At 46.0% G+C, this 27,223-nt stretch overlaps 2 protein-coding genes across 7 annotated transcripts in view; both read right to left on the bottom strand.

The window, feature by feature from the left end:
- C15H13orf46 (chromosome 15 C13orf46 homolog) overlaps positions 1-25,173 on the bottom strand; it is a 31,846-nt gene extending 6,673 nt beyond the window's left edge. The window contains exons 1-7 of the mRNA XM_010593692.3: positions 21,748-25,173; positions 15,121-15,172; positions 12,220-12,391; positions 12,076-12,123; positions 10,950-10,997; positions 9,626-9,693; positions 3,197-3,278 (exon numbers count right to left, since the gene is read on the bottom strand). Of these exons, the coding sequence (XP_010591994.2) occupies positions 3,212-3,278; positions 9,626-9,693; positions 10,950-10,997; positions 12,076-12,123; positions 12,220-12,391; positions 15,121-15,172; positions 21,748-21,937 (645 nt within the window). The 5' untranslated portion in view covers positions 21,938-25,173 and the 3' untranslated portion in view covers positions 3,197-3,211. The remainder of the gene's footprint in view (positions 1-3,196; positions 3,279-9,625; positions 9,694-10,949; positions 10,998-12,075; positions 12,124-12,219; positions 12,392-15,120; positions 15,173-21,747) is intronic.
- A 42-nt stretch (positions 25,174-25,215) lies between these two features.
- RASA3 (RAS p21 protein activator 3) overlaps positions 25,216-27,223 on the bottom strand; it is a 268,967-nt gene continuing 266,959 nt past the window's right edge. For 2 of the 6 annotated variants that reach the window (XM_064268618.1, XM_064268617.1), the window contains exon 23: positions 25,216-27,149. In XM_064268618.1, coding sequence (XP_064124688.1) covers positions 27,074-27,149 — 76 coding nt within the window. In that variant the 3' untranslated portion in view covers positions 25,216-27,073. The remainder of the gene's footprint in view (positions 27,150-27,223) is intronic. The other 4 variants (XM_064268615.1, XM_064268616.1, XM_010593593.3 and 1 more) reach the window with 2 other exon arrangements.

Genomic DNA, 27,223 nt, shown 5'->3' with positions numbered 1-27,223 from the left:
TCAGGTCTCAGCCTGTGGCTCTGAGGCAGGGCCCAGGCAGAAGTGCCCAGAATTGCAGTTTGCAACAAGCAATATGGTAGAACATCCTCCCACACATTCCCAAGAATTTCACCCCAGCTTCCTGGTCACCACCTCTGCTGCAGCAGCGGAACCTGACAGCTCAAGCCATTCCGGTGCCCAAGCAGAAGTAGGGGCAGACGTCACTGCTGTTGGCTGCTGCCCACCGCTGGCTGCGTGCCCTCCTGTGGGTAGGGCCCTCCGGATGCTAACCCGCATCATCTCTACCCTGAGGACTGGCCTGGGTTAGGGTTTGGGCCCAAAGTCCCCTGCTCTCTCTTAAATGCTGCAACCCTCACTTTCTCCCCCAGACCACAGGAAAGGACCCAAAAGCATTCCTGTGTTTGAGGAAGTTAATTCATAACCCTAACAAAAAATCAGACATGTAGCTAGTGTTGGCAGGTTTCTCCTTTAAGTATTTCTAGTTAAAGGACATTATCAAGCTATGCATTTTGTGCCAAACTGGGAGCCTCCTTGGCCTAGGGGTACGTCGGTTGCCAAAGTCCCCACCATGGGCAGCACAGACCAACCGGCTGTCACCTGCATGTGGTTCAGAGGATGAGGTCAACGGTACACCACAGCAAAGGCACAGGATGGGTGGATGAGGGACCAGTCAGCACTCGCTGGTACTGTGGCTGTGCTCTGGCTTATGGAAGAGGACAGTGCTATACACAGAAGGAACGGGAGAAGGCATGCAGTCAACGTTTGCTCTGCAGAGATTCCAGGGAGCAAAGTGGGCAGAGATCCTCCCTCCTTCCAGCTCCTCCAACCCAGGGGACAAGCAATCTGTTTTTCCAGAGCCTTATCTAGATGCTTTTCTAGTTTGGCGATACAGGTGGAGGGCATAGGGCTAAGCGCACAGACTGTGGGGCCAGCCTGCCTGGGTTGAAATCCTGATTCTGGCACTTAGTAGCCATGTGACGCTGGGCATGTACTTAACCTGAGACTCATCTACAAGACGGGGATGAAGACACCCCCACCTCAGCCTTTTGAGGACTACACGATTCTGACTCATGGCGACCCTATAGGACAGGGTGGAACCGCCCCATACGGCTTCCAAGGCTGTATATCTTTACGGAAGCAGACTGCCACATCTTTCTCCCATGGAGCTGCTGGTAGGTTTGAACTGCTGACCTTTCAGTTCACAGCTGAGCGCTTAACCACTATGCCACCTAGGCTCCTTTTGTTGAGGATTAAAAGAGTTAATACATTTAAGACACTAATAACAGTGCCTGGTGCTGAGCAAGTAATTACTCAATAAATATTCGCTGCTTTCAACAATCTGCTTTGTTTTGCAGTGTGGACCTGAAGGTGGGTCCGTGGGTCCCCTCTCCTCTGCCACACACACACACAGTGCTCAGGAGAGCCAGTTTCTGGGATTAGATTTCAATATGTGCCCTTTCCAACCGTCTGGAGATGCCCTAGGCTGGAAGGAAGAACTTAGCGGGGGAGGCCGGGTTAGTTTTTATTCAGTGGTTGTCTTTTTAATGTGTTGGCACTGATGTTGTGAGTTTTCCCCTCATTTTTTTTAATCTCAAATCTTGACAGTGGACCCCTATCTAGATCAATACTAAACTGCCCCCAGGGGTGGACTCAGCTGGTTATGGGAAAGGCAGTGCCCCACAGGGTTTTCTTGGCTATAATCTTTATGGAAGCAGATCGCCAGGTCTTTGTGCCGCAGAGCTACTGGATGGGTTTGAACCTTTCAGTTAACAGCTGAGCGCTTAACTGTTTGCACCACCAGGGCTCCTTTTGGCCCTCCTAGCAAGAAGGAAAAGGCTTAACCCAGGCCTCAAGCAGCACACAAGGGCACTTACAGGCTGCCCCCCTCCCACGCGAATGCCCCAGGCTGTTCAGACCTAGTCTGGGCCCAACTTCCCTTGTATTTTTTTGCAGGGTGGGGGCTGGCCACAGAACTCTCCCTTGAGCTTTCGGCAACACCCCAGGAGCCACCTTCATTCCCGCACACTAAAATCAGTGCCTCTGGTTATAACCTGGATAAGTGTGAAAAGCTGGTGGCCAAGGCTGTATGAGTCCTGAGGGACAGACGGGAGAACCCTCGAGTAACCCTGGCATCCAATGGAAGAACTGTGGCGAAGGTCAGAGGCCACCTCACTTTTGGCTCTGACTTGTGAAGCACAGGGCCCCCATTCCAAGAGTCAGATTATAAAGTGAACACTGTTTTCTGTTTCTATTGTTAAAAAAACAAGAACAAAACCACAGTTCCAGCCTCCCAGACAAAATGGCTCCAAATGGCCTGAAATGAAAGCTTCTCATGAAGAAAGGGTTATGACACAGCGGTTAAGAGCTTGGCTGCTAACCAAAAAGTCAGCAGTTTGAATTCACCAGCCACTCCCTGGGAACTCTATGGGGTAGACCTACTCTGTCCTATAGGCTGGCTATGAGTCAGGATCGACTCGACAACAAAGGGTGTGAATTTTTGGGGGTATTGTGCTTTGCTATCAGATGCTGTCATCTACTATATGACCTACGAAAGGCTAAATAATCATTACGTTTTTGTTTTTCAGTTAACAATTAGCTCCCCATGTTACCATTCCATGTATCAAAAAGACATAAAAGGATACGAAATTCCTGGAGCTGGGCCAAGAAAGGGGAAAATATTTAGTTAACTTAATCATCTTGTCTTTTAAAAAATCATATCCTCTCATTGACTTGTACATGTATAAATTGTTGAATTGGAAAATGGTTTGTTATATACGTTTTTACCAAAAAAAAAAAAAAAAAAAGAAAGATGACATTATCACTCACTCCGCGGTCCAATGGTTTTTAAATATAATTCACACCTAGTATGGCCATGTAGTGCCCCCATGGATCCTCACCCCTTAACCGGCTGGCATGGCGTTTTCTCAGGGGCCTGGAGGTCTGGGGACTCTGTTCCAGAGTATCTCTAGAATTAAATGATTATCTGTGTCCTTCGTGCCTCCCCACATCTGAGGCCGAAACGCACACCTTGGTTGTTGGCCTGATGGGAAGTGTCTTGGGTAGAACCCAAGGAGAATGAGGATCAAAGGGATGGCCTAACCCTCCTCTCTATTCTTCTAGTTCCTATCCCAGCTCCCCCCACCCTCTTTCTCTTAAAAGTGCTTGAAGGCTCCCTGCTTCTCCAAGTGTTAATTACCTTCGCCCAGGGTGACTATGCACTTTCCTTAGTCTTCTTTTTGGTTGAGTATGGAATGCAGCATATCCAGCTGGTCCTTGCCCTGGAGGCCAAAGGGAAAGAAGATAGGTAATGAGAAAGGGAGATGCCTCAGCCTGAGCAGCCCATGGCCTACCTACCGTCTTGGTGGTACCTTAACAACCGAGCCCAGGGACCCTGTAGGCAGCTTCTCCCCAGCCTCTGCTGGACTTCATTTCATCAAGCTCATGGGAAGTCAAGGACTTCCCGTTAGAGTTTTGCATACCAAATCAGATTCCACAGAACGCCAGGCTTTCTTCCAAGTCAGCTGCCTGATTTCTCTTCAGCCCACCCAGTTGTCTCTTGGCCTTTGGCCTTAGCATGAACCAGAAGGGACCTACTAGGAGACAGATTGAGCCAAATTTTTCATCTCAGAGATGGAGAAATGAGACACAGCCCAGAGAAGCCTCAGCCCCAAAGTCACACTATTATCAGGTAGCAGAGATAATTTCCCAATTTCCAGTCCTGTGCCATTTCTTAAACAGCCTCCTCTGCCTCCTATTGGCCTGTGTTTATTTTCCCTGTGGTGTGGTCTCTGGAATTTTCTGTTTCCAACTAAGTCTGCCCCTGGGATGAGGTAATGACCCCCTAGTTCCCATCAAAGGAATCATCATGGCTCCATGCCAGAGCCACCCAACTGGCTAGCAAATGGGCAGCTACATCACGAGTGCCAAGATACCCACAATCTAAATGAAGCCGTAATGGCAAGGCCTGGAAAGGAAATTCTCAACAGCTCTGAAGAAAACAGATTGCAAGAATAGAGGGCTGGGGCAGATAGCTGAACTAGGGGAACAGAACCCTGCTGTCAGGCATCTGTAAAGGGCCAGGGTCTGCACGGAGAGGCTCCCTGCCCACTGCAGATGCCCGTCCGTTTCTGCAGTGCTGTCTCCATCTGCCAAGGGCTTGGGCTCTGGCACTGGACCTGACGGGCAGGCTTTCTGACACAGCTGCAGCTCCAAGCTGTAGAAGCCCAGCACCTTCTAAGTAAATATCTCATAGCAGCCAGCTCCTCCTCAAACGGGGCATGAGGGGCTGATCTCTGAAGGTTCAAGAAGTCGGAACCACTGGCTTCTGCCACTTTAGGGTTATAATATAACTAGATCATTTGCATTAAAAAATGTTTCCTAAAATATCAAATAAATTCTACAGTTGAATGGAAGAATGAGATAAAGCAATCATGTTTGGACATAGACAATTTGCTAATATTTCTCCTTTCCAGAGAGGATGATGGGAAACCCTGGTGGTGTAGCGGTTAAGAGTACAGCCGCTAGCTCCTGTCTGGAGGGGAGATGAGAAGGCAGAGGGGGACAGAAGCTGGCTGAATGGACATGGGGAATACAGGGTGGAGAGGGGTGTGCTATCTCATTAGGGGGAGAGCAACTAGGAGTACATAGCAGGGCATATATAAATTTTTGTAAGAGAGACAGACTTGATTTGTAAACTTTCACTTAAAACCCAATAAAAAATAATAAAAAAATAAAAAACAAGGATAAGGAAGGCTGGGAAAGAAGGAAGGTATAATTATGTGTGAATTGGGGAAAAATCCTAATACTTTTAGTACTTTTCAAGCATTTAATACTTACATTATAATATAGCTAATAAAATATAGGTACTAAGAAGGTAATCTATGGAAAACATTTAACATTCACAGTAAATTCAAGATTTAAAAAAAAAAAAAGAGTTCAGCTGCTAACCAAAACGTTAGCAGTTCGAATCCACCAGGCGCTCCTTGGAAACCCTATGGGGCAGTTCCACTCTGCCCTATAGGGTCACTGTGAGTTGGAATCAACTCGATGGCAATGAGTTTTAGAGAGGATGGTGAAGCTCAAGGCAAGCAGGAGCCCAGGGTTTTGGTGATGAATTTTTAGGAAGTGAATCTCTCTGACTCCTACATCATACTAAGTCTTCAAAGCTGGTAGTTAAGCTTTGATCCATTATTAAAAACCCAACAGAGGATTGGAAGGCAATGAGAGGTATCCATAATTTTGCATCTCTTTATTCACTGACTCATGGATTTCTGGTTTTTAAAATGAAAAACACTATAAATGGCAGCTGGCAATCCCTTGGCAAAGTGCTCAGCGCACCAGCCAATTGGTTTCCAATGGTAAAAGCAAAATAGGAAAACTCTGGCTCATCGATTAGTGACCACAGTTATGTAACAGTTACAGGAAGAACTACATAGTAGGAATAGCAGTCTAATATCCGTCAGGCTATTTTTACTAAAGAACCATGTAACCAGAGCCCTGGAAGAGCTGGAGGAAGAGGACTGGGAAAAGACCCTGAGAGGAACAAGCAGAAGGGAAGGGGAACACGGAGAAGGACTAGAAGTTAGAGGAGGATGGATGCAAATTGCCTTGTGCAGACTGCATTGGAAAGAGCACCGGTTTGGGTCAGAGAGCCCTCTGAGCAAATCTGTTTCCCTACTTAACTGTGTAAACTTGGCAACTGACTTCAACCCAACAGCAAAAATGCAGACTGAGATCTCTCCTGCTGAGTCATGAGGAGCGAGAATGACTGGGGTAGAGCGTATGCTTGGTGGATGTTTATTTTCCTTTGTTGTTAAGGAGTGTGACCTTGGATAAAACCATTTGATTTCTTGGCACCTTGGATTTCTCTTACATAAAATAAAAAAAAAATAGGAAGGCACAAATAAAACATACATGATAGGAAATTATCAATGTTTGAAGTACATAAGATCAGAGCAGGAAGGCTCAAGGAGAAGACTTGTCTACTTTTCTTTGACATGTTTCCATTGTAGTAGGCAGTTGAGTGTGACTGTATGTATTATCCCTGAGCCTCTGTTAAGGCCCAAAGTCAAGGACAAAAGCAGTTGAGAAATTCTAGAGATAGCCCTACTACATCCACTACCACACTCCACAAACCCTCGACTACTGTAAGTAGAAGACTGTAGAAAGATGTTGCCTAGGCAGGTGACATGCTCACCTTGGAGTTTGGGGCCAGTTTAAATCTACAACTGATGATTGCTTCTTATCTGGAAATTTTAGTATGCAGAAGGCCCCAAGGATGGTCTTCACTAGCAGGACCTGAGGCAAAGGGTGTGCCAGAAAAGAATACAAAGGCAATCCCCACTCCATTGCAGTCCTCCATGGCCCTCAGAGCGAGCCCAGGAGGGCCTCTGTGGTTTTTGTGGCTCAGTGCAAGGAGCATGAGAGTTAGCAGAGAGATAGAGGAACTGGGGTACCCAAGAACACTGACGAAGTAAAGGGCTCATCCACATAGAGAAGGGCTTTGCAGGGTAGATACTGCTGGGAGGTGTTCAGAGTTGGCTGGGGTGAAACTGGACATTACTTCAAGAAAACCACACACCCAACCTTGAGGACATGACCACATCAGCAGGACCCACTAGCGTCAGATGGATCCAGAGCAAAGCCAGAGTCTCCCTCCTTGCCACCGACATGCAGTCGGTCAAGATGATCTTGCTCCCTTATCCCTGTTCCTTGCACAGCACCTGTGGAAGAGTCAGCACCTGGAATATGGACGGAAGAAGCCGCACCTCTCTCTCCAATCCCCCACCCACTCCAAGCAGCTGGAATTTGCCCTGAGAAATGGAAGAAGAGGCACTAGCATCCGAGAATGAAGCTGTATTTTAAAAGAACTAAGTCTCAATTACTGGAAGGCAATTGTTCTAGCAACTGGAAGTGGTGAAAAGTTACAGTCAAACTAAGACATCGTTAGAGGGGCTGCTTCCCAGAGGGACGATGGGATTTGGTGTAATGAAGTTGGGAAAAGTTATTTGAGGCAGTAAACACTCTCCTCCCAACCAGTAGACTGTCCTCTGAGCAGTGACGGGAGGACGGTGTGAACATAATTCTCTCAAGGAGCCCTGAGGGGAGGCAGCAAGGCTCAGAGGAAAGAGCCGTGTCCCAAGGTAGGGGGTCAAGACCTGCCCCTGCCATTTCTGTGCTGTGTGACCTTCAGCAAGTTACTAAAAACTCAGCTGCTTCATCTACAAAATGGACACACCAATGATATCTGTTACCTCCCTTTCACAAGGTCCAAACCCGTTGCTGTGTTGAGTCGATTCCAACACACAGTGACCCTATAGAACAGAGTAGAGCTGCCCCATAGGGTTTCCAAGGAGTGGCTTGTGGATTCGAGCTGCTGACCTTTTGATTAGCAGTGGAACTCTTAACCACTGTGCCACCAGGGCTCCCACAGGGTCCTAGTGAGGGTCAAACTGAGACAAGGTATTGAAAAAGCATCCGTAAATTACACTGTTTTCTAAATATGAGCTATGACTCCTGGCTCATGTGCCTCTCAGGGTGAATGAAAATTTCTAAGAGCTTCTGTTTCCTGTGACCAGACACACTTCCTGTCTTTCGAGGAAGCGTGGTCTCAATGGAAAGGGGAGCTGAGACATGAGAGGGATTGCAGAAACTGCAAGAGCCTCAGAAACTGGGATTTTCCAGCCCTCAGATCAGAAAACAAATCAAGCTTTATCCGGTCTGGCATAATTCATCACGTTCTCCATGAAAGGAAATGTCACCATGTCCACTAAGAAAAGAATAAGAAAAAGAAAGCTTTGCTGAGAAAAGACCTGCTGATTTTAGACTAAGATTTGAGAGTATGGCAGAACAATCCTGATATTTTGTAAAATCATATGTGGCCTTGCTATACAATACAAGTAGAGATCAATAATAGATGTGGGAATTTTGGGGTTGAGATGGAATGAAACTTCCTTATAGAATTTCTCCCCTCCAATACACAACAAACTGAAGAAAAGGTAGTAAAATAACAACCATACTTCATCAACTACTGCAAAATAAGCAAAGCGGTATAGCCTAATGCTATAAATGTCACAGCTGGTAATCTAGAGAAAATGGCATGTACGGAACGATCCCATTTTTATAAGCTCGTTTGCCTGTGTATCCACTGACACATGCTTTGTTCTGTATAGATACAGTCAGCCCTTCGTATTGTGAGTTCTGCCTCTGCAGATTCAACCAACTATGGGTAGAAAATATTTGGGGAAAAAAAAAATTCCAGAAAGTTCCAAAAAGCAAAACTTGAATTTACCACAAGCCAAGCACTCCGCTGAAGTTACGTGAACAACGTGTTGGCATACCCTGCTGTAGCCTCCCACCATTTGGCAGATCCTCGCCAACGCTCGTTGTTTGAGCATTGTTCACCTTGAGTCTGACATGAACTATGTAGTTAGGCCTAGAATGGCTGTGTCTGAATTGAACATGTCAGACTTTTGTTTCTTGTCAATATTCCTTAAACAATACGATATAGCAACTATTTATATACCATTTACATTGTATTAGGTATTATCAGCAATCTACAGATGATTTAGTTCTTTTTTTTTTTAGAGATGATTTAAAGTATACAGGAGAATGTGAGTAGGTTATATGCAAATACTATTTTGTATAAGGGGCATTTTATATAAGGAGCTTGAGCACCTGCACATTTTGGTATCCCTGAGGGGTCCTGTGGTGAGAATGGCCTACTTTGCAGACACTGGCCGTTATGGATTGAATTGTGTCTCCCAAATATATGTATCATAAATCCTAACCTCTATGTCTGTGGTTATAATCTCATTTGGGAATGGATTGTCTTTGTTATGTTAATGAGGCAGGGTTAGTGTAGGGTGTGTCTTGAGTCAATCTCTTTTGAGATATAAAAGAGAGTAAACAAGCAAGGGAGCAACCAGAGATGGGGGAAGAGAGATGCCAAGCCACATGAAGATTGCTCAGGAGCAGAAGCTCAGAAGAGACGGACCTTCCTCCAGAGCTGACAGAGAGAGAAAGCCTTCCCCTAGAGCCAGCACCATGAATTCAGACTTCTAGCCTCCTAAGCTGTGAGAAACTAAATTTCTGTGTGTTAAAGCCACCCACTTGTGGTATTTCTGTTACAGCAGCACTAGATGACTAAGACACCAGCCATGTGTAAGGAGCTGTCCCACTGCCTGACACGGTGGACAGTCTGTGGCCTCCACCACTAAAAACCCAAACTGGAGAATCTGGCACATCTCTTGCCCGTTACACCTTGCTCTTCACCTTCTATCCTTCTTCCCCTTCTCTCCCTCCCTTATAGTCTCATCATTTGCTGGCTGATGGGACAAGAAATTCTGGCTAATGGGGTGAGGTGGGATTCATGACTAAAGCCTGTCTTGTCCGAGTTGTCCCGGAGCCCTTGGGCACTTGAGACACCCTATTGCCTGCCTCACAGCCCTCACTCCAGCCACCATAAATGCTTAAGTCTCCACACAAGCCCAGTGAGAAGAGGAGAAGCCAGGTTGGCTCACATTCTTCCCTCCATGCATAAGACACTGCAGGCCTACCAGAACATATGGTACAGAAAATGCCCTCCACCCTCACCACCAAGGGTAAATCTAGAATCATCACTCACTCATCTTCAGACAAATCTCCAGGGTCCATCCGAGACCTTTTCTCTTCTTTCACAGCACACGCAACTACCTGTGAGGAGGAACAGGAGCAGTTCAGGGACAGGGAACTAGGGGTGAGGGTCAGAGCCCAAGAACCAGACTCAGAGATGGACATGGAGCTCACAGAGCGCTGCAATGGTCCTGAGCTTTCTCCCACCAAGGCGGACACTGTTGAGTGGAATATCCCAATCAGGGGACCTTGACTGAGAAACTGGAGCCCTGGTGGTGCAAAGGTTGAGAGCTACGGCAAGCTATGGCTGCTAACCAAAAGGATTGGCAGCTCAAATCCACCAGTCACTCCTTGGAAAAGCTTTGGGGCAGTTCTACTCTGCCCTACAAGGTCTCTATGAGTTCAGAATTGACTCAATGGCAATGAGATCAAGAAACTAGACCCTTGATTTGGGCCTCCATAGCCACCAGAGTGTAAATTTGGACATCTGTAAATTGGGAAGCCTGGGATCCTGAGTCCTGACTCTGCCACTGGCTTTCTGACCCTCCTTCAGTCATAAGAAAACATGATGCCTCTGTGTCTAGCTCTGTAGGATGAGTTAATAATCTGCTCTCTTTACTTTGTGTTCTGAGAGGAAAAGAGATAGTAGGTACAGCCTGTTTGGGAAAAACTGACCTCTGGGCCGAAGCTTAAGCTTGGTAAGAGAGAACTTCAAAAAATCTCCAAAAAAAAAAAGAATGCCCACTGCAACAAAGAACCAGAGGAAGAGAATTCTAGAATATTTGTGTTGGAAGGGCCTGAACAGACCATTGGGTCCACCCCCTTTTTTTTACACTTGGTGCTTTCTGTGTACGAGGCACTGCTCTGAGCGCTTTACAAATCAACCCTGTGTTGTAAGTACTACTGAGGCAGAGGGCGATGTGATGACTTGTTGGAGCATTTACTGGCAGAGCTGAACGTGGAGCCAGGTCTCTTAGTTTCCAGGCCTGTGCCCTTTCCACTACTTCAGCATGATCCCACAAGAGGCCCTTGGGGCCAATGAGCACCCTGGGGGTTGGTCCAGGAGCCAGACTCTCAGATGGCACCAAAGTGTGTGCAGGTTGGAGTGGGAGAGGACAAAGAAGGGCAGCAGCATTTCTTCTCCCTTCTCCCCCCACCAAGGTCAATCCTGGCCACCACCAAGCTCTCTTGGAGTTGGCTGGCTATGGGTCTCTGTCTCACCCTCCAACACATGTATTACAGGGCGTAGCATGTTCCCAGGAAAAGCCTCTCAGTTCCAACCTGGACAGCACAAGCATTTCCCCCAGTAAGTGGCTTGGCTTCGGTTTTGTCTTTACCTCCTCAGCATGGTCTTCCAGATCAATCTCCACAAATGCAGATGGTTTCTGTGAATGGAAACCAAAGAGGTATGGGTGACAGGGCTTTGGTGACAGTAGGGAAGAAATCAGACTTCCTCGGAGAGGCATGGGGGCCACCTGGGTCTGGGTGATCACCACTAGGCTCATCAGACACTGACAATATTTAGTGGGAAGTTTCTGAGAAGTCCAGGTAAAACACTAACAGCAAAATCGAGAGTGAGGCCAGCTCTGGCAGAAGAGCAAGAGGGAGGAATATGGTCTCTGACTCCTCCCTACTCCACCTGCAATCAGGTCCCTTAGAACCCAGAGGGTCTCCTCCACTTGTATCTTCTGAGAACCAGTGCCTCCAGGGGACAGCTCAATGCCCAGAGCTGAGGCAGACCCTCCATTCCCATCCCAAGCTTGCTCAATTGGGCAGAACTTGGAGACTTCCTTCAAAAACCTACCTTTGGGCCCCACTCTCCATCAAGCTCATACTAGGATGTTAGTGACCTGAGCAGCTCAATGCATCGCCGTTGCAAAGTCTCTAATTGAGAATCCTGGCTCAGCCCAGAATGTGTTTCTAATGGTAGCACTCTAGTCAACACCAAGGGGAGAGAGGTAGTTGGGAATGGGTAAGGGACTTCCCAGAATCCCTGGAATCACACGAAGGATGATCTATTGTCCTGGTTTCCTGGTAAAAAATGTGTCCTGCTATGTCACCATTTCCTACTCCCTTGGGAAGGAGAATAAAAGCCACCTTCCTTCATGAAGCGCCCTGATGTATCTTTGTGTCTACAGTCAACACATCAGAGCATGTGGCTCTGGGAGTGTGTTTCTGGGCCAAGATCAAACTGAAAGTCACCTCCCTTCATGATCCCACACACCTTTAGCAATTGCACTGTTTGGCAAGCTGGGATTGGGATGCCCCAGGGATCAGGTCAAAGCAGTATGGAACTTGACACCTGAAGCTTTCTAGGGGTAGAGCTTGGTCCAGTTCTACAGACTGTGCCCTGCTAAGATGATGTCCTAAGATCCTATGTCCACAGCAAGCTCTGGTGGGCAGAACTCATGCCTGGACAAGCCTCCCCATCTTACTGTTATTACTACAGGGAAAAGTTCTTGCCTCTGTTTCCAGAAGCTCGTCTAGCTTTATGGATGCCAGCTTCTGTTCCTGTAAACCAAAAGAAGACCAAAGAGAAAGAGGTAAACAAAGGCAGGACTCTGACATAAGGGAACAAAAGTGGTTAGATATTAAACATTGCCTGACCTTGGTCTCTTTAGTGCTTTTGTCTGCATCCTCTTCTTCCTCCTGCTCCTCCTTGGCACTGGCCTCTGAGTCACTCTTTTCAACCTCTAGTCCCACTTTTTCACCGTCATGGTCCAACTTTCCAAGGGCTTCCTGATTCTTTTCCTTCTTGTCTTCTTCTAGGTTTGTCTGACTATAGGAAAAGTGGACAGGAATGGCATGGAATACATGTCATGAGGAGGCAGTGTGAAACCAATGCCTGTTCTTCTTTTTGATGCTTATTTTCCTTGTTCTGGGGGTTGGGAATCTCTGGTACCAGCACTTGAGCCTGTGATGATGACCTTATGTTGGTATTTCTTGTTGTTGTGTGCAGTTGAGTCGATTCTGACTCATAGCTACCCCATGTGACAAAGTGAACTCCTCATAGAGTTTCCTAGACTGTGATCTTTATGGGATAGCAGATCACCAGATCTTTCCTCCCATGGAGCTGCTGGTGGGTTTGAACCCCCAACCTTTTGTTTAGCAGCTGAGCACTTAACCATTGCTCCGTCGGTCTACTTGATATTGGTGTAACCTAACTAAACCAAACCCATTGTGGTGAAGTTGATTCAACTCATAGCGACCCTTTCTGAATGTTAAAGACCCTGCTTGCATGGATGAGCCTAACCTTCCTGCTTCCCTTTGGTGACCCCTTTTTGTTGGAGAAACTTAACCCTGAAGAAACACGCTGCCCAATTCTGGACTAGTGACTAACTTATTTAGGGACAAGCAGGGCTTATTTCAAAAAGCAATGCCTAACTTTGCTTATAGAACCAAAATCTGGCAAGAAAATATGCTCATCCTTGCAACAGATACACAATTCAGGCCAAATGGATACCAAATGGAACCATGTTTGTGTGGGGTCTGTGGCTGGTTCTGCTGTTACTCATACCAAACTGGGTGACACCTTTTTCCGGCCAGCAGTTTGTTTGGTGTGTCCAGGAGCAAGAGGAAGATACAAGGCAAAGATGGTAGAGGGCTTCTTCCAGCATCACCACTAGGGCTGATTTCTGGATGATGGCTGGCTCTTGAATTGGTCAACATGAGCACACAGTACAGCTGTGCCCCCCGTAAAGTTGTGGGGTCTTACCTGCTTAACACTGTCCTTTACTGGAGGCCATCACCTTCTTGAAACTCTCCAGGGAAGGGATTCTCCATCCTGGCTCATACTTTCTCCTCTGACACATGAGTACTTAACTCATTTTATCCACTGACTGTACTTTTGATGATTTTTTAGTGGCCAGTTCCCTTGTTGGCCTCCAGCCAAATGAGCCATTTGTAAACTAGTCTGACTTATATCCCGTGTGGTTTGCCCAGGATGCTAATGAATCATTTTTATTAGTATTTGAGAAAAATTCTTGGGTAATTTAATGACTTTTAAGTCCTACTTGATGGTAGGAGGGTGGCTGGTTGGGGAAAGCAGACCCAGGAGGTAGAGAAGGAAGCAGATGAGGGAAGTTGAACACGCAGAAATAATGCTAGTGAGAGGTGAGACATTGGCAGGACTGAAAGAAGAAAGCACCCTCAATGAGGCACTCTCTGTCTAGGTTACTCCCACGCCCTTCCCTTCTCTAAAAAAAAACACTCCCCCCCCAAAAAAAATTGCTGATTTGGTTATATTTACAGTAGTGCCCATCAAAACCTTCCCCAACAAATGAGCCCTCTAATAAGCCCTTGTGGCCTGTTAGAGTGAGACAACACTTCTTTTTTGGAGAGAGTTTGTGTCAGGTTGTTTTCTGAGACTGTGAATGGACACCAGCTCTAAGATTTTCAGGACAAGGCACAGCTAGATGGGGATTGCCCCAGACAGGGGTGGGAGGGAGGGGTAGCTTATTTACAGCACTGACAGCCACCTTAGATCAATCCTGCTTCCACAATGATGCCTTTCTCTAGATAAAGAGGACTTCCTGAACCCCTCTTGTCTGAGCACTCAAGGGTTTCTTTGGCACCCTCCTAAGTCTTGAACTTGAAGCCTGGCTCTCACTGCCTGTACTCACCGTTTCTAGCTGTCCTCCTCACTGTTGTTAGCAAATTACCTGTATGCAGACCGAGTGAGACAGGGAAGAGATTGGACTGGGTGAATTAAATCGGGGCTACATTTCAAGGCCCTGTGTGCTTGACCAGCTATAATTAAATCTAAACCTAAGTGCGGACCACCGTATAACTTTTACTGCTGGCGCTGGAGAACTACGTGTGATTAACAAATTAGGTGCTTAGACAAGATAAGGGGCTACATTTCAAGACCCTGTGTGCTTGACCAGCTATAAATTGCTGATAATCCTTCTGAGTTGTTTTTCAAGGCCTCACCACCTGCAGAGCACGTGCAAGAAAGATCAACATGGCCTATGAATGAATGACCTTCTACATGAGACAAACATGAACAGGGATCCCTCGCTGGGGCTCGAACCAAGATCCAGAGGCATCACGCATGCACAACATCCCAGAATAAGTCCTGTGCGACATCCCAACAGCCTTTTTAACAGACTCCATCTTGTTCCAGGAACCTCTGCGAGGAAGTCCATCTTGAATTTTAACTGCGCATACATTTGATTTCCATAATCCCTCCCCCTCTCCTGGAAATCTCCACCCATCTAATGAATAAAGATAATGCCTCCCCCCCACCTAAAAACTTTTATAAGCCCTAGGGATTCCTTTGTTCAGTGAGACACTGGAGGCTAGCGTAGGTGGAAACCCCTCTCCCTCTCTCCCTCACAAGCCTTTTACTTTCTTTCTGTTACTAATAAACCATCGTTCGTGTGGAATCTCTGAGTCTTTCCTGGTCATTCTTGGTCAGAAGAAGGTAAGAACCTAGACAGGCCTTAGTCCTGAGCTGGCAAGCCTTGCCCTGTAACCCAAGCTCTGGAAAACAAAATGCCCACTTACCAGCTAATATCTTCTGCGTCACTTCTTGAGTCTTTTCCCTGATCTTCAGATTCTGAGAAGAAGAGAAGCAGTTATTTGTCAGTGCCTTCTTGACCTGATCTATTTAGTATCAACGTGCTGGCAGGTTCCCTGGACAAGCCTGGGGCTGGTGACCAAGGACTGCCTTTTCTGAGCTCTCCCACAGCACAAGCCTGAAAGGATATTCTAGGGCTACAGGTGCTGGGGTATATGGAGCCCCTGGCACGCTGGTGGTGCTAAATGATCAATTTAATGACTAATTTTTTTATGGCTAAAGTATATTTTGATATTTCATCTTGACAAGTTCTCCTCTCTCATCCCTGTTCCCCATGATGCTGCCCACCTCTATCACTTATTACCTCAGCATCTTACACAGCCCAGGCTTAAACCCACTTCTAAGCACACTGCTAGAGCTTCAGTGCCTTCAAGCCTGTTCCCCAGAGCCTGGGGCCAACACCAGCAGCACCCCTCGCATCCTTCAGGTGGTGTTTACAAGCCTTATCACTCCCCAGGGGCTCATGGAATGTTTCTGGAGGACTCATTTAAAAAGAAAAAAAACATTGCCACTGAGTCAATTGCAACTCATAGTGACCTTATAGGACAGAAATAGAACTGCCCAATGGGGTTTCCAAGGAGTGGCTGACCTTTTAGTTAGCAGTCAAGCTCTTAACCACTGTGTCACCAGGGCTCCAGTGCCTGTTCAGTATATTCAAATGCCTTTATAGTAAATATTTCTTCTTTTCAGGGCTATTGGGGCCTCTTGAAATTCCTCTGGGTCCTGCCAGTGGTCTGGAAACCCATAGCAGAAGCAGAAGAGGTGATGTCCATGCTGACCTGTTCCCCGAGTCCCACCTCCCACAGATGAATGTTAACCGACAGGAAAGTGGAAGTGTCCAAGCCCCAGGGAGGCAGCACTTGAATCCACAGTCAGTTTGTCCACTGATCAGTTTGTCCATTGATCATTAATCCCTCCTGGCTCCTCTGAGAGTCATTGCCAGGATGTTTTTCAGTGTAGTCTTTGTTCCATGAAAAACAAACACTTGATAGCCAGGTAGTAAGGATTTTTATCGCACGATATCCAGTCAGTTTATTGAACTTGACACTGAGGTTGAGGGAACTGGGAACACAAAAATATTCTTCCAATCCCAGCCTCCCGTTAAGTAACTGTTGTCAATAAACAACTAAGGTAAACCTGTATTTTAATGATTTGGGCAGGAAAAAGCACCTGCACCATTAGTCACAACTGTTTTCCATGATCACAGAGGGAAGGAGCCTACTGTTTACTGGTATGTTGTGTTTTAATGAAATGCAAACTTCTTTGTGTCCAGAAAGTTTGCAAGCTGCATATCTTTTTTTTTTTTAATATGTTTGTGGTTGTTGTTGAAAACATACACAGCAGAGCATACACCAATTCAACAATTTCTACATGTACAATTCAGTGCCATCGATTACATTCTTCAAGTTGTGCAACCATTCTCACCCTCTTTTTCCAAATTGTTGCTCCCACATTAACATAAACTCACTGCCCCCTAAGCTTCTTATCTAACCTTTTGAGTTGCTGTTGTCAATTTGATGCCATGTAGATAGTTCTTTAAAAGAGTATAATGTCAAGGCAGAGATTCTTTACTAATTAAGCTAAAGCAATCAGCATGCCTTTCTGAGGGAAAGTTATGCAATGGATGTTTTCCTAAAAGTTTTTATTGAATCTAGGAATGATCCTCCATGTGGTAAGGAGTTAAAATCACCTGAAACTCTAGGTAGCCCCATAAAAGGAGCCCCGTGGGAGCAGAGTGGTGGCAGTAGTGCATTTTGCACTTCTTTAGAGACTTTTTAGAACTTGTGAACTCTCAAAATGTCCCTTAGGAAGAAAAGGCAGAAAGGCTTGACACCGTAGTCTCAACTTCAGATAAGGAGGAACCTAATGATTTTGAATCAATAGTTTTCTAGTAGGGATTCTTTTTCTCCTTTTTTTTTTTTTTTTTTTTTACAGTGCTTTAAGTGAAAGTTTACAAATAAGTCAGTCTGTCATACAAAAACTTATATACACCTTGCTGTGTACTCCTAGTTGCTCTCGCCCTAATGAGACAGTACACTCCTCCTCTCCACCCTGTATTCCCTGTGTCCATTCAGTCAGCTCCTGTTCCCCTCTTCCTTCTCATCTCACTGTCAGATAGGAGCTGCTCACATAGTGTCATGTGTCTACTTGAGCCAAGAAACTCACTCCTCTTCAGTATCATTTTCTGTCTTATAGTCCAGTCCAATCCCTGTCTGAAGAGTTGGCTTTGGGAATGGCTCCAGTCTTGGGCTAACAGAAGGTCTAGGGACCATGAACTCCGGGGTCCTTCTAGTCTCAGTCAGACCATTAAGTCTGGTCTTTTTACGAGAATTTGAGGTCTGTATCCCACTGTTCTCCTGCTCCATCAGGGATTCTCTGTTGTGTTCCCTGTCATGGCAGTCATGGGTTGTAGCTGGGCACCATCTAGTTCTTCTGGTCTCAGGCTGATGTAGTCTCTGATTTATGTGGCCCTTTCTGTCTCTTGGGCTCATAATTACCTTGTGTCTTTGGTGCTCTTTATTCTCCTTTGCTCCATGTGGGGATGAGACCAATTGATGCATCTTAGATGGCTGCTTGCTAGCGTTTAAGGCCCCAGACGCCACTGAACAAAGTGGGATGCAGAATGTTTTCTTAACATATTTTGTTATGCCAATTGACCTAGATGTCCCCTGAAGCCATGGTCCCCAGACCCCCACCCCTGCTACTCTGCCCTTCAGAGTGTTAGGTTGTATTCAGGAAACTTCTTTGCTTTTGGTTTAGTCCAGTTGTGCTGACCTCTCCTGTATTGCGTGTTGTCTTTCCCTTCACCTAAAATAGTTCTTGTCTACTGTCTAGTTAGTGAATACCGCTCTCCCTCCCTCCCCACCCTCGTAACCATCAAAATATTTTCTTCTTGTTTAAACAATTTCTTAAGTTCTTATAATAGTGGTCTCATTCAATATTTGTCCTTTTGCAACTAATTTCACTCAGCATAATGCCTTCCAGATTCCTCCATGTTATGAGATGCTTCACAGATTCGTCATTGTTCTTTATCGTTCTAGCAGGGATTTTAATAAAATTAACTTCTTTTATAAAATCTTCAGCAGCCCCCAGCAGCGTATGTGTATATGTGTGTGTGTGTGTGTTTTGGAAAATACATCAAATCTTGCTCTCTCCTATGAAATGTATGTGGCAAGAAGTAAAGAATCAACGAAGTAAGAGACATAATTTTTCTTTGCTCCAAAGCATTGTAGAAAAGCACGTTGCCCTGTCCACTTCCCCAGATGCATCTTATACGAGAAATTAAAAATTATTGTGTAAGTGTTTAAGGGCTTTACCCCTTTTCTAAGAAAGATCCTACACTTACCCGGTTCCGGGTTTGTTGAGGTCATGACTCCTAAAGGGCTAAGTTGAGAAATATTTGAAAAGGCATCAAGTTTGGCTGGACTGTCTGAAAGTGTGGCACTTATGAGCTATGCAGTATATTAGGAGAAAGATGAGGAAATAGTGTGTTCAGAAATTTTGCTATACTATAAAAAACCATTGCCGTAGTCAGTTCTGACTCATAGTGACCCTATAGGGCAGAGTAGAACTGCCTCATAGAGTTTCCAAGGGGCGCCTGGTGGATTCAAACTGCTGACCTTTTGGTTAGCAGCTGTAGCTCTTAACCACTACACTACCAGGGTTTCCTGCTATACTATGTGAATAGAATATTTCCTTTGTTGCCCCTTTTCAACTAAAATTTAAATTATTTTCAAACCTTTTATGGGTTATTTTCTTTTGAATGTGAGATCATGATGAGACAGCCCTATTAGGAGGCCCAGCTTTATCTGGGTTACACTCCTAAGTCCAAAGAGATCCTGAAAAGTCTGGACTGTGCAGTGCTGATGCTAGGGATAAGATTGAGTAGAAGTGAAAGATGAGCAGGGGTAGGTCTGGTGAATGGGCCTTAGGGGAATTCTCTGGGCAGTTACTTAAGTACTCAGAAAACATATAAAAGGAGCTATGCTGGCTGGAGAAAGAGAAACAAAATAGTTAAAGACTTTCTTTATAACTACAATTGATTCTGTGATATGGTGGGAGATAGGGGGAAGGCTCAGGGGCCACGAGAGAGCCAATGTCATAAATCTGACAGTGCCTATCAACTGAGAACTTCATTACAACTTTTTCAACTCAAGGCTGAGCATGTATCTACCTCCTTAAAGATTTTGACAGACTCCTTTCATCTCAATCCCATAGTATGGAATATAAAACTCAAGCTCCCCACCTAGGCTCTTCACGTCTCCTCCTTCATACTTGAAGCATTAGCAATTCCCTCGCTCATTTATTCAGTTGTCATCGAGTGTTACGAAAGAAAGAGCAAGTTGCTCTAGAGAGAACCATTTGTTGTTTTTGTTAGTTGCTGGCAAGTGGCCCCCAGCTCATGGAGACCACATGCACAATGGGATCCAACCACTGTGATCCATAGGGTTTTCACTGGCTGATTTTTGGCTGTAGATCACCAGGCCTTTCTTCCTAATTCATCTTAGTCTAGAAGCTCTGCCGAAACCTGTTCAGCATCATAGCAACATGAAAGCCTCCACCAATGGACAGGTTGCGCATTCGCTGCTGTTGTTGTTAGGTGCCATTGAGTTGGTTCCAATTCATAGCGATCCTATGAACAGAACGAAACTCACTACCATCGTTATGCTTGAGCCCATCGTTGCAGCCACTGTATCAATACATCTCGTTGAGGGCCTTCCTCTTTTTTACTGACCCTCTCCTTTACCAAGAATGATGTCGTTCTCCAGGATCTGGTCCCTCCTGATAACATGTCCAAAGTACATGAGACAAAGTCTCGCCATTCTTGCTTCTAAGGAGCTTTCTGGCTGTACTTCTTCCAAGACATATTTGTTCATTGTTCTGGCAGGCCATGGTATATTCAATATCCTTCACCAAAACCATAATTCAAAGGCATCAATTCTTCATCGGTTTTCCTTATTCATTGTCCAGTTTTGCATGCATACGAAGCAGCTGAAAATGCCATGGGTTGGGTTAGGTGCACTGTAGCTCTCAGAGTGACATCTTTGCTTTTTAATGCTTTAAAGAGATCTTTTGCAGCATATTTGCCCAATGTGATGTGTCATTTGATTTCCATGGGCATCGGTTGTGGATCCAAGTAAAATGAAATCCTTGACAATGTCAATATTTTCTCTATCATGACGTTTACTTGTCTAGTTGTGAGGATTTTTGTTTTCTTTATGTTGAGGTGCAAACCATACTGAGGGCTTGTAGTCTTTGATCTTTGTTAGTAAGTACTTCAGTTTCATCAAGCCCTATGCCTCTCAAGCCGCATTCTCCTCCTTACATATCTCTGGATTTTTACACCACTACCCGTTAAAACATCCCTAAGTCTTGAACATACATACTTGTTGCCATCTAGTCGATTCCAACTCATAGCGACCCTATAGGATAGAATAGAACTGCCCCGTAGGGCTTCTAAGAGGTGGCTGGTGGATTCGAACTGCTGACCTTTTGGTTAGCAGCCGAGCTCTTAACCACTGAGTCACCAGCAAGTCATATTTCCCACTTACTGTGTTTTATTTCCATGGTCCTACTGACAATCTCATAAATGGAGAATTGCTGGTGTGTAACCTTTCACAGTTAACTGGGACCCCAAGAAACCAAAAATGATGAAGGCACCTTTTAGCACTGCAGCCCTGGGAAAATGACAGAATTAACCATTTCTGTGTCTCTGTTTCTCTCTCAGCTGGCTCAAGGGCCAGTTGTTTCAGGAAAAGTGCTATGAAATGCTTAATCAGAGGAAGGGCCTCTATTAATACAGTGGGCTAGGATGTTTTAAATATCAATCCCTGCTTTGACCCACACGATGGCCCTATCTGACATATTTAGAAATATACTAGAGTGTCAAACACTGCCTGATGTAAGTTATATACCTATATAAACATTTTACAATTTAAAAACCATATTAGTGTCAAGCATAATTATAGGCTGGTACCAACTGCCAAGAATTTCACTGCTGACTCATGGGGGGCCCCTGGAAATTTCACAGTAGTTACCTGCAGAGGAATTGAGGCTTGCCTCAAAGGCACAGTTATAGCCCCCAGAGGCTCAGTGTAAGTCAGAGAAACTTCTGGTGTTTGAGGACAGACCTGGACCTCAGGTGACTGATGTCTTTGTAGGGTCTCCCTAAGTCTCTGCCTTTTGTATCTGTCTCTCCTCTTATACCACTCCGCCTGTCTTCAACAGAGCTTCCTAACTGGATCACCCACCAATGGGCCATGGATGTGCCTGAGATATTGGCCCTTGCTCTCAAGTTGGCCGGGCTGGAGCCCCCAGGCTGGTCCTCTCACCTCCAGGTGAGAAGAAACTTAACTGCTCACCTTAGTGTGCACAGGAGCTGTTTGGGAGGTGCTGACCTATCAATGTCTCATCTTTGGCTATTAGAATTTTAAGCAAAGGGGCAGGGGGAGCTGGGAGGGGTCCCCAGCAGGCTCCTTTTGATTCTCCAGGGTCCCGCCCTTCCTTCCTTAGCCAAGTATGGCTGCCCTCAAAGCAAGAGACCACTTTCTTACCTAACTCATTCCACAGCTTCTTGATGCGGCTTGGAGGGTCCCCCTTCTGGTGTAAGCCACCCACACTCCTGCTCCTCTGAAGTTCAGCTGCTTCGTTGGCCACTTTGACATGTCCGGATGCCATTCCCAAAGGAGTGGCTCCAGGGATGGGCCGGTGCCTCCTGTACATGGATGAGGTATCCTTCGCCATAATCAGCTCCCTTTTTTTTTTTTAAATCATGGGAAAGAAGAGGGATGTTGACTCTCAAAATAAAATCTTAGACAGAAAGCATGGTTTCAAACCTCTCTTGTGATCTCTTCTCCAGGGAAGTAGGCCCAAGAGTACTGTTGAGCAGAGGCCACCTGTTGCTATGTGGCCCCTATGACATCACCACAAGCAAAACCAGAGGTCAAAGGTCAACCCAGCCCCAAACCCAATACAGTCAATGCATTTTATTTTGGCAATGAGTCTTTGGGTTGTGGGTTTTGCTCAGTTCCTGGACTTCTTCTTCCTTCTCCATTTTGGATACTTCACTAATTTCTCCACCAGAGAAGGTAGGGGAAAAAAAGAGTGGCAAAACTCAACCAAGGGTCCTCAGGGATTATCATGGATTGAATTGTGTCCCCCAGAAGTATCTGTCAACTTGGCTGGGCCATGATTCCCAGTATTGTGTGATTGTCCACCATTTTATCATCTGATGTGATTTTCCTATGTGTTGTAAATCCTTATCTCTATGATGTTGATGAGATTATCCGCAGTTATGTTAATGAGGCAGGACTCAATCTACAAGATTAGATTATGTCTTAAGCCAATGTCTTTTGAGATATAAAAGAGAAGCCAACAGAGAAACATTGGGACCTACCACCAAGAAACAGCACTGGGAGCAGAGTGCGTCCTTTGGACAGAGGGTTCCATTGAGAAGAACCTCCTAAATTTAGGGAAGTTTGATGACAAGGACCTTCCTCCAGAGCCGACAGAGAGAGAAAGCTTTCCCCTGGAGCTGGTGCCCTGAATTTGGACTTCCAGCCTACTAGACTGTGAGAGAATAAACTTCTGTTTGTTAAAGCCATCCACTTGTGGTATTTCTGTTATAGCAGCCCTAGATGACCAAGCAGGGATTAATACCCTAGTCTCACATCTGATGCTTTATCTTTTTCAAGCCTTTGAGCTATTCTCCTAGATTGGAGAATCCCCTTTTCCTTCTGAGTGACAAATTCAGTGTGGACCAAACTCAGGAAAATGAAAGATTTAAAAGGCGGTAACTATTGGCGATATAGTAGGGATGTCACTGACCTGCAGTGGTATTGTCCCTGCCTGATAGGCAGGCTAAGGAGCAGCCGGCAGGGCAGTGCCAATCTAGGCAGAGTTACTGTGGAACTGCCTACTCCAATTTAAACGTCTCTGACTATCGGAAGGGAGTCCCTGGGTGGTAGAAATGGTTAGAGCTCTCAGCTGCTAACTGAAAGGTTGGCCGTTTGAGTCCACCCAGAGGTACTGCAGAAGAAAGGCCTGGAGATCTACTTCTAAAAAGTCAGCTACCGAAAACCCTGTGGAGTGCAGCTCTACTCTGGCACACATGGAGCTACCGCGAGTTGGAGTCGACCTGATAGTAGGTGGTTCTGGTTCTATTAGAAGGCTTCCACCTAGAACCTAAAACCTGGAAGGCTTCCGCTAATTGTTAGGCTGTCTCGTGAAAGAGCAAAATGGACACATATTGGTGTCTACAGACAACTAGGACCTCTCATTGGGAGCTGCTAGGAGAGAGTCTGCCTTCACCTTCCCACCGTCCTCTCTTCCACTCCTCCCACTCCTTCTTCTCATATGGAATAACACTACTTGACCCTCCTTTTTCCCTTCCCTTCCCACCGTCTTCTCTCTTCCACTCCTCCCACTCCTTCTTCTCACATGGAATAACACTTCTTGACCCTCCTTTTTCCCTTCTCTGGACTAACTCCAACTTGGCAATGTTCCTTTTAATCTTAACCCTGATCCTCCGGGTTCCTACATGCTTGCCCTCCAGCCTCGCCTTGAATGCCAACTTCCTGGGCTAACTTTCATACCCTGGCCTCTGCTCCTGGGCTCAGCCTGACCGGCTGGTTCCATCCTCAGTACCACTTTGTGCCCAATCCTGGCTCTGGCAAACCTGGATGTCATCTTTCAACTGCACCCCCAGCCTGGACAGAAAGTGGGAGTGGAGGGCAGGAAAGAAGCACTTTGGTTTTTGGTCAGCATGAAAGCAACGCTGAATGAAAGGACCTTCTTCTCTTTTGCTAATTACCCAGCACCTACTGTGGAATAAGGGTCCCTGGTGGCACAGTGGTTAAAGTGCTCAGCTGCAAACTGGAAGGTCGGTGGTTGGAACCTACCAGCCGCTCCTCAGCAGAAAGATGTGGCAGTTGGCTTTCATAAAGATTTACAGCCTTGGAAGCTCTGTGGGGCAGTTCTACTCTGTCCTATAGGGTCACTATGAGCTGGAATCGACTCGATGGCAATGGGTTGGTTGGTTGTCCTATGGAATGAGGAGGTCAGGTGCAGAAGGGTGACTGATCAGTACACCTGACTTCAGTCTCCCCAGCTCACTGTCTCCTGGGAGACTGTGAGTTTAAGCCATGCTGCCACCAGTAGCTCCATCAAACCTGGGTGTCTGCTGCTCCCCCAGAAATGTCTGATTCTGGTGTTTAACAAGTCATGTTCCCTCCTTTTTTTCTCTTAACAGAGCTGACTCAGGCTGAAATTAAAACAACAACAACTTTAAGTGAAAACCAAAATGCAGGGGGTGGGGGGTTGGGGAAGGAAAAAAGAAATGAGAAGATGCACTTATAAGTCCTTACTTCCTAAAGACGTGTGTGTGTGGGGGGGGTCTCTGCCCAGAATAGCCCTTCTTTTCATTTTCGGCTCCTCCCTTCTGCTCCTTCCCTAACTCCTCATCATCTCTCTCTAGAAGGGAGAACCACCATCTGCCTTGAAAGCAATGCTGAAATGCCCCTCTGCCTGCCAGACAGGGAGACAGTTACCTTCCAGTTTGTCTCCTCATGGGAAGAGTTTGCCTCGCTATTTTTATGACCTCAGTTCTTCCTCTTGTCTAGAAGACTTGCTTTTGGCTCCTCCCGGTCCTGTGGAGCCATCGACTGCCTGCATTTTAGAGGCTGTAGCATTTAACGGAGTCTGTCTTTCCAGTCTTCTCTAAGCTGGCTACCTCCTGTTCAGGGACCCCACGAGAGACTCACCTCAGGACACACTCTCCGGGTCCCTCCGTAGCAGCTGACCCTATACCCGTTCATCCTGGAGAGCACCATGGCCACTTCCAGCTCTGACCCAATCTCCCACAGCCAGATGTCACCTGTCAGAGCCACTTTTTCTAGTTATACCGTCTCCCCCTTCTCCTACCACGCAGGAATCTACTCCCCCCACCCTCGCACATGCACCCCCACCTGACCCCCAAGTGTGTAATGACCAGTGTGCACCCCTGAAAAACCAAGCCAGGCCTCAGAAAGAATAAAACATCTGTTTTAATTGGCCAGTAAAATACATCACAAATCATTAGTATTTTATAAACAGAAATATTAAGTTACAAATCCATGTTAAAAATTGCAGTTCAGTGGCAGCCTAGTAGCTGTGTGTCCCCAATTTGATCTTCTGCAATGTTTTCCACGACTGTTTTCGTGACAACAAATAATGTGACTATTTGCCATCTAGATTAAGAGTCTGAACTACAGTATTTCCAAACAAGAACAGGGAGAAGTCATGACAAGGCTACATCTTACTATTGGTTTAAACAGTGCTTCCTAAGCCCCAGCCTGCTGAGCCGCCCGCTGTATACCCTGTGAGGAGGTCTGCTTTTGGAAGAAGTTTCTTCAGCGAACAGCTGGAGAGCAAGTCGAATATGTTGCGACTTGCCCGCTTTTTTCTGGTCCTAGGTGACTCCCTCCCCAATCCCAGCTTCCAGAGCCCCAGAGCTTCTTGGGAGGGCTTCCTGGAGTTAGAGGCAAAGTATTGTTCATGGGACCCCGAGAGGAAAGTCTGGACCATCTAAGGCCCCAACATTTCAAGCTTATGGAGCTTGTTGCCTTCTTCAATTTCTCTTGAAGACCTTTAGCTGGTATTCATGAGATACACAATCCATCCCCTTTTTATCCATCCTACTCTGTCATCCCCCCTTTAATGAGTAGAAGTTTTATATCAAAGAGCTCATTAAAAATGGTCTTTTAAAAACATTAAGAAAAACAGCTTGAAAAATGCACATTTCTGTTTAAAAAATCTTCCCCCAAGCTTCCATAAGTGGTGGCAAACATATGGGCTTTAGTTTTAAATTCCATCCAACAGCAGAACAGCTCTGTGCTTGGAGTCAGGGAGTCAGCAGACACCCAGCTCCTCAGCCCCAGTTGGCCTGACTCCACAGGCATCCGCAGGCTGTGGGGAGCATGTCTTAGAGCAGTCGGCGTGGCAGGGGTTCTAATCCCCACTGAGGCAGTTGCAGCAATAGACGCGAAGAGAAGACTGGAAATCCGCATCTTTCGCTTTCCCAAGTCTTAATCATTTCGAAGTCGTCATAGATCCCAACACAAGTCAAAGGCCAGGAGCTCTCTGTAGGAGGAAGCCCGTATTCCCAAAAGATGAAGAGCATCCTCAAAGTGGGATTTCTATGCAGTTCTGCACATCCCAGCCACAAAGGTGATCCTTCGGTTGGGAACAAAACCAGCATCAGACAGCGGAAACCAAGAGGCTGTCTTTCCCCGCCTGCCCTTCAGCAACTCAGGACAGCAGGCTCATAGGAAAAGAATAATACCCTTAACATCACCAAACGTGTTAAAAGCAGATGGCCTAAAGGACTACACAGGTGCAGGGCAACCGTACAGAGACCAGCAACAGCAAAACTGCACGTGAAACAAAAAGTGTCCGGCTCTATGGAATAACGCCGTCTTGTTAATCAGCTCAACAAGGGCGTACTTGGTTTCTCTAGGGGGGAGGACTGCTGGGGTGTTGTCACAGGAAAGTCCATGCATCTTGATCATTGAACTGATCGCTAGATTCCCAAGAAACCAAAGCAAATTTCAAAACAAAACACAACCGACAACGCACATGCCAGAAAGGCAGAGTTCGGGTCACCTGTCAATGCCAGATGAATAAAGTGCATAGCAACTATTGTAACAGTTCCTGGAGAGAGGAAAAAACAACACAAGTCTCAACAGCTTCGGGGCTGACACTTATTATCTATACACTTGGATGAAATGTGGATTCCCTTTGCTTGTTCTGCCCACTTCTCTTTTCTCTCTCTTTTCTCCTTTCCAAAGAGTTGGGCTTTCTGTGGTTAACTCATCAGCGCCATCCTGGGACGTCCCGCAGGCTCTAAATGGAATGAGTGGAAACCTCAGACTGCTGTCTGATGTAGCTTTGGAAACTCTTGTCTCCAATGGGGTGTTCCCTACAAAGGGGAGAGAGGGGGGGAAAAGAAAATGAGGCACATTCTCCAACTGTCACCAAAGACAGCAGATACCT

Source organism: Loxodonta africana, chromosome 15, assembly GCF_030014295.1.
Source record: "Loxodonta africana isolate mLoxAfr1 chromosome 15, mLoxAfr1.hap2, whole genome shotgun sequence".
Taxonomy (NCBI): domain Eukaryota; kingdom Metazoa; phylum Chordata; class Mammalia; order Proboscidea; family Elephantidae; genus Loxodonta; species Loxodonta africana.
This window is presented reverse-complemented; position numbering and strand designations above follow the sequence as displayed.